Here is a 7,469-nt window from a genome sequence, read left to right as displayed (position 1 = left end):
ACGGGCAAGAATCCACGGGCGCTGGGTTGATATGTCGCGGGTTAATAAATATTAATTAGTTATCAAAAAGATCAATGGCATTCCGCATAACAATCAGAACAATGTTGCCGGAAATACACCTTTTGGAGGTCGAAATTTTTCGAAGAAGTAATTTAAACTGATACGTATCAATGGTCTTACAAAATAACGGAATTAACTTTTTTCCGTGAAGTAATTCTTTTTGAATGGAGTACAGATCAATAGGATATCTTCACTGGACAAGTCATGGGCAAAACATGACAAGAAATTTTTGCGGCTTTGAATAATTTGCAAGGGTTCAGGAATTTTTACGAAAACAAAACATTCCCGGGAGAAAACGTTTTTGGTAAAACATTTCTCCAGTATAGAAAATAACGAATTATTTTACCTCTCAACATTCGAGATAAAGAGTTCGGAGAGAGCTTGCTCACTGACCGGGCTGTGATCAGAAATGCAATGAAAAAAACTCGACTGTATTGTTTTACTTTCAATTAATATGTATGCTTTGTTTGTCCGCAATTTGAGCATATCCTGGTACATCTAAAAAGGCATTTACCCGGCTACTGTTGGGGTAAAAAGTGACTTAAAACTGCCCATTCCTCAAGAACTGCTGCTCAATAACAACAAATATAACGCATCCCACCGAACTCGGCGGAGGAACTCGGTGGACAGCTTATCTCGAAGAGAGGTGAAACGTTTGCGGAACTTCGCACGCAAGGAACTGACGTTAATCACGTACCACTTCTGGCCCTTTCTTTTATCTTTCCTCCTACATATTAAATATAGAATGCAGTTTATAAACGCTACATGTACGCTACTTGTTTGCCATTATCACTTATGCTTACTGTTCAAAGGTTTTACCGTCTTTTCTCATTGTAGCTCTGGCCCTGCGGTAATAGTTGAAATATTGGCCCAAATAAGGGACCGTTCATTTTTTATGAGCATGGGGGGGCTGGTGGGATTTGGTTAATTGCCACTACGAAACTGTATGACCCCCCCCCCCCCTAGCATGCAATTTATTTCCACATGGCCCCCCCCCCCCCCCAAGCAGAAACTATTTTTTTCTGATGACCCCCCCCCCTTCCCCCCCAGAAACAAATCATACTCCTAACTTTAACAAAACGCTTATGTACTGTTTATATCAAAGATAAATTTAATTGTTACTGTGATTTCTTTACAGTACTATTAAAAAGTTACCGTTCTCTGCTTAGGTACAGATTTCTCTTGCTTAAAAAAACGTTTTATAGATAGCAACACGTTTACGGCTACGGCAAACCCTAAATTTCCATTTAGATTCTCAAAGGAACTATAAAAATTAATCAAGCAAATGGTTAACGTGAAATTACTCCCCTTCGAGTAGAAACAATTTTATTATTGTATTAAAATACACATACAGATCTGACTAACAAAATACGGATCGAAGCATACCAACCAACGATTACAAGTCATATTAAACAGAAAAAAACAGCGGACACACAGATATCAGGCGCGTAGGTAAGGGTTAGATAGGGGTGTTTGTTGAGCCCCAAATCTTGCTGAGCGCCGGAGGCGCTCTTACTAGGGGGGTCCGGGGGCATGCTCCCCCGGAAATTTTTGAAAATCTAGGTTCCCAGAAACCTCATTTCCTGCATTTTGAGACCCATTTTAGGCAAATCACAAATTTGTTTTACAGCAGCTTTTTAAGCTATATACATCATTTCTACGGCATAATTGTTTCAACTTAAACAAGAAAGTTCAATGTACATTCCGCGCCCTGTCAAGTTCTGATAACTATTCGATCTGCTGATAGTCATACACCAAGCTGGTAAACTGCATCATTCACGGGTGTAGGCCTTCGAACAAATTGGCTATCTCGTCAAGATTGACAGGCATATCATATTTGATATGCATTAGAACCAGGGCGGACATTCTACTCTCTCGCATGGTACACCTCATGTAGTTGTTCAACCTCCTTATTGTGCTTTTTCTTCCTTCATTATTGATCTTCAAAGGGGGTTCGTTCGAACCCCTCGAACCCCCCTTCGCCCCCTCCTACGCGCCTGGACATTAAAGTACTGCTATTAAAAATGACAGTTACAAGCTTTTCTGAAGATGGCCTACGGCTCAGATTAACCGTCAACTGAAGTCACCAACAACAGTTCTATTATTACAAACTAATCTGGATGTTCAAACTAGGCATACTACTGAGTCTACTGATACTCCTGGGTTCAAATAATTTACTAATCAACAGCCTTTATAAAAGTGAGTACTATTAAACAGAACATTAAACAATCTATTGATATAGTTCTGAGTACAACCACTTTGTAGAAAACTACTCCCCCACGGATGATTCAATAGTGAGACTGTTACGTTTTTATATTAATTTGAACTTGTACAAACATAGGTGTCTACTTCAGTTTATATTCATTATTGCTTTTCCAACAGATATGCTTCATTTCCTCAGTTGTTGTTAATATAAAAATTATGCAGATTTCGACCTCAGTATGTACAAATTAAAACAAATTAAAAGTGGTTAGGAAAATCGTATTAAATAAAATTGAAATAATATTCAATTTCTTCATCTGTTTCTGTGTTGAGCCACTTTCAATTTCCCCTACTAGCCAATTATTGCTGGTGACCCCCCCCCCCCCTCTTTCACTCAATTTTTTTTGGTAGCCCCCCCCCCTTTTAGTGCCATTTTTTTCTCGTGCCCTCCCCCCCCCCCCCCAAATCCCACCAGCCCCCCCATGCTCATAACAAATGAACGGTCCCTAAACTGATTACCCTTTGTGTCCGTTTCCCTGCACAACAGTTTGATTTATTTTATTATTTTTTTTATACGATGCGTTCTGGCTTTCCAAATTCGTTCGTTCGGGAGCAAACCCTCATCAAAGAGATATGTTGAAAACAAAAATGGCACTGACATAGTTTCAAGCCAGTGCGAGTTTGCCAAACTACTGAAACAAGTACGAATTTTGAGGGGGTGCCCTTGAAATGTGTATAACGAATCACTAAGTTGAAGAATGAGACCGAGGGGAGAGGGCGAAGGAACACCTATGCGCCGGTATCTGATTGGTCGATATTGACACTCACGTAAACTCCTCACCGTTATATACTAGTAACGTTCTCACTAAATCTGACCCCCGCTTTTTTGCTGATTGAAAACAATTAAATACAGTGGAACCTCTCCTTATGGACACCTCTTTTCAAATACGGACACCTCTCTATTACGGACAGTTCACTTGGTCCCTGAGAGACCGAAATCCATATAAAGCCTACCTCTCTAAAACGGACACCTCTATAATACGGACACTTATTCCTGCCCCTTTGGTGTCCGTAATAAAGAGGTTTGACTGTATTGTTATTCCATGTTATCCTGTAGTATGGGTGTCCTGTGGACGTACTAAGATGGCGCTCTAGTGGTCTTTAGCCAGACATGTAATACTTCGTCGTCCGTTTTGTGTAGTTATCGCGCCTATCAGCAGGCTTGCGACTTTTCAATAAACAAGTTTAATTTACATTCGCCCAAACTCTTCAGATTACGTGATGCGTGGGCTGACTAGTACATATTGAGCTGGGAACTGATTCATGATGATCCCTCATGATCAATAAATCTTTAACTCCTACTGGATATAGCCAAATGAAGTGGTTGGAGTAGATGAGTATAGTAGAGTCTGCGTCAACTTGTGACCCCGTTTGGTAATTTTGAATTCTTAAAAAAATGAAACCTGGAACGAGAGGGTTGAAAAACCTGAGAAAGAAAGAAAGAAAGAAAGAAAGAAAGAAAGAAATAACGAACTCAGGGGCTAAAGGAAAACAAAGAACTGGAAAACTCAAAGAAAAATGGGTGGAAAGTAATATTACAAAAAATAAATGAAACATGGGGGACCGAATGACGAACGAGAGAACGAACGATAACAATTTTGCGGACGGAGACCGGATCTGTAACTAGTAATCTTACGTAAATCATGAGTAACTGTGTTGATGGCAAGCTTGACATCAATCTATGATCGCGCCTTTTGCCTTGTGCCGGATTCAGAATAGAATAGAATAGAATAGAACAAAATAGAATAGAATAGAATAAAATAGAATAGAATAGAATAGAATAGAATAACATTATTTGCTTGTACTTACACGAATTATCATAAATAAATAGACACTCAATAAATAAAGAACTCATATTTTAAGCAACTATTACAGCCTGGAGACTGAACTAACTATAAAAGGGATTTCGAGTAAGTCTCCAGCTTATGTTTGTGCGGGTTAGTATGGAGAAATCAGAACCAAACAGAGAGGGAAGTATTACTGTATGAAATTAAAAGTGAGCTGATATAAGTCTAAGTAGTATATTTTTCTAAGTAACTAGGATTCAGAAAAGCATTAAGGTGTAGTTGCCTTTTTCGACTTCACATGAAAATAAAGTTTCAAACCCGTTCCAGTTTATAGCTTGAGCAAACGCAGCGAGGGGCTGATACAGCAACAACAACAACAACAACAACAACAACAACAACAACAACAACAATAAGCTTTATTTGTATGACCATATAAATTGTTACAGTCAATGCGGCGTTAAAGGAGTCCTAAGGCTCAGCTAACTAATGAAATGATAAAATGCAAGATACTTACTGCAAAAAAAAAAGCGGAGAAGAGAATATATTAAGCTTTATCAGATTTTCTGATTTGGTAACAAGGAAAAAATTAATTTAACCATCCCGCTGAGCCCGGTTGTTCAAAGAGCGTAAGGATAACTTTATACAGCGGATAAGTCGCTAGATCGCTATCCAGCGGATAAAGTGTACTCCAACTAACACAGTTTACGCGCTGGATAGCAATTTTTCCACTGGATAAAGTTATCCGCTCTTTGAACGACCCGAGTCTGCTTTATTTTCAACATAATCAGAGGAGTTCATCAACGCTACAATAAATTCAGTGATTTGTAACTGGTTTGAAGTTTGGAAATTTAGTACCTATTTTATATCATAAAAGTCATTTCTAATGGATGAATAACTAGGACAAATAAATAGAAAATGGGATTTATCATTCTCGATAGTACTTTGTATTGGCACTGGGACGTGAAGAAGAACGACTCTGGAAACGTTTGGGGTTGATGATAGTGGTTCTTTCCTAGGGCCAGTATAACGATGCGTTGAAAAAAGGCCAGTCCTATCGCATTACCACAGTTACAGTGCTGAGGAGCTTGAGAAAAGCCGTATCAGGACTGTCAGGGAACTGGGTGTAGCCTTATGTTCCAAGCAGTAAGTAAGCATGCATCCCCGCGGGCTGATCCCCAGGCCAGTCCATTCTACTCAAAGCTAATTCCGGCTAAACTAAGTCTTAAATAGTCTTATTTCTCAGTATAGCTCCAGTGACCATTTCTTCTGTGGATCTTCCATCTCATTTCATCCTCTTCAGTCAAAGTTAATCACAAATTTATCGTCTTACTAAATGTAACTTTGCCGACGAAATTATCATTTCGGAAAGCCAAAGTAACAGCGCTGTCGCGTGAAAATCACGACATCGACAAATGCCGCGGGGTAGATTAACACCAGGCGCGGAGGCATGGAAAATCAGGAAAGAAAGAACGAACGAACGAACGAATGAACGAATGAACGAACGAATGAACGAACGAATGAACGAATGAATGAACTCAGATGAATGAACTCAGATTGCTAAAGATGTCCCACTAATGCCCGGGTGGGAAGGGAGTGGGGGGGGGGGGGGGGGGTATGAGCACTGCTGAAATTGCATGGCTGATGCAAAGGTCATGGGCTCGAATCCCGTTCAAGCTAGCCTGAATTAATTGTTTTTCAGGCTTTATTTCTTTTCGCAAGAGAAAAGCTCATCCTCTTTTGCTTTTTCGCTACTCCTTAACTGCGATCAGTCTCTCTTATTAAATGGCACTCTTTTTTGAAAACAAGAAATACTACAATAATTAAACTTTAAACAATTGAAGCTGGTTAAAAAGTTATATTTGATCTTGACTCAACTGGACCAGGAGTAACTCGTGACTCCAGCTTGGCTCCCGCTTGGCTCATTCGGGCAACTTGTCCAATAGGGCGGCTACGGTACGCTCACACTTGGGGTTTTGACGATAACAGATGGCATCAAAAGTATCAATTACGCAAATTATAAAATCTCACATCCATAGGTACATATGATGTCATTTCACAGTTCTTCCATCACATATATTCCAGCAAATTTATTCTTCCAGTTCTTTGCAACTGCAACGTGATCTGGATCGCAACTGTTTGACACAAAAAGAGTTGTGGATAACTTTAGTAGGTTTACTAACGACTTCCCAAAACTTTTCACTGCCTGGTAAGAATCGTGATGGCACAAATATGGAGACGTTAACATATGCATTAGGATTTGATTCCTCCACACCGTCCTCGGTTGGTTTCTTCAAACCTTCGAAATTCCGCGTATCATCCACAGCGTAGAGGATCACATTGATCTCGTTCTTGTAAGAAACAATCTCGCCTTGACGTAGCCCAGTAACGCCTAGCAGAGACAGCGTCGTTTTGAAGCTTCTGCTACCATAGACGCTTGTCGTACTGTCAAGCCCAAACCAACAGTTCTTGTTATCACTTGGTTTGAACCGTTTTTCCTCTTTTATCTTTTCGGCTTCCTCACGGTGAGTGACATGAGATATCGGTGTATTTCCATCTATATTGATGTTCTCTATATTGTTTCCATAGCTGCTCAATAGCTTCTTTTTTCCGTAGTCATCGACAAACAGGGGAACTTGAAGGGTTTTGAAGATGGTGAGACTTCGAAGAAACGTACTTGTCCTTTTATATCCTCCTGAATTCATGTATGCCGGACTTAGCGGTGACTCGGAACGCCATATTCGCAGACAGTTTTGGAAATTTACAAGATTCTCATCCACAGTACTAGTGCCGGGAAAATCTGGATCCGGAAGGCCCGGAAACTGACTCGCTTGCACCTGTCTTTCAATGCGGTAAAGACCTTCTAGCGCGAGGACAGTGACCGCTGGGTCTGCGTCTTTCAAGGCTTCAGTGAGCTTTGCCAAGGTATTTCTGCAATCTTCGAAGGACGTGAAAGCACATAGCAGGTTTAACTTATCCATCTTCACTCAGTCTTTGATTAAACTTTGTAAAGCAACTTCTTTTAGTTTGTTTGGAGTAAAAGGTGGCCTCAAAGACAACGTTTCGTCAGCCGTTTCGTCGCATGTGCGAGCGATGACGTAAGCGCTGTCAAGCTAATTGTTTTTGGACCAATTAGAAGCGAGTACACAACACCCGGCCGACTGCAGCTAAAATTCGCTCACTCCAAAATTGAGCTTTGCAAATCCCCGTTTTTCTAACTACCATCCATCAGTTCTCAGAATCATGACAACACGGCTTAGCCACTTTCGCATAAGCTGTTAACAAGATGCCCCAGGAGCCCAAATGGCATTTTTGCGGGATGCTCATGCAAGGTGGCCTTATTTATTCCCATTTTATACTTCG

The 7,469-nt window shown here is 40.4% G+C and overlaps 1 protein-coding gene across 1 annotated transcript; it reads right to left on the bottom strand.

Annotated features, from left to right (window-relative positions):
• Nucleotides 1-4,509: 4,509 nt before the first annotated feature.
• On the bottom strand, nt 4,510-7,165 carry LOC146484846 (uncharacterized). The gene has a single exon (XM_085104175.1). It carries the CDS (start codon nt 7,085-7,087, stop codon nt 6,197-6,199), a length of 891 nt encoding a protein of 296 aa, XP_084960301.1. The 5' UTR covers nt 7,088-7,165; the 3' UTR covers nt 4,510-6,196.
• Between the last annotated feature and the right edge of the window lie 304 nt (nt 7,166-7,469).

This window comes from Pavona decussata, unplaced genomic scaffold (assembly GCF_977016875.1).
Source record: "Pavona decussata unplaced genomic scaffold, jaPavDecu1.1 SCAFFOLD_29, whole genome shotgun sequence".
NCBI classification, from domain to species: Eukaryota; Metazoa; Cnidaria; class Anthozoa; order Scleractinia; family Agariciidae; genus Pavona; species Pavona decussata.
Note: the sequence above shows the minus strand (reverse complement) of the source record. Positions and strands in the feature narration are given on the sequence as shown.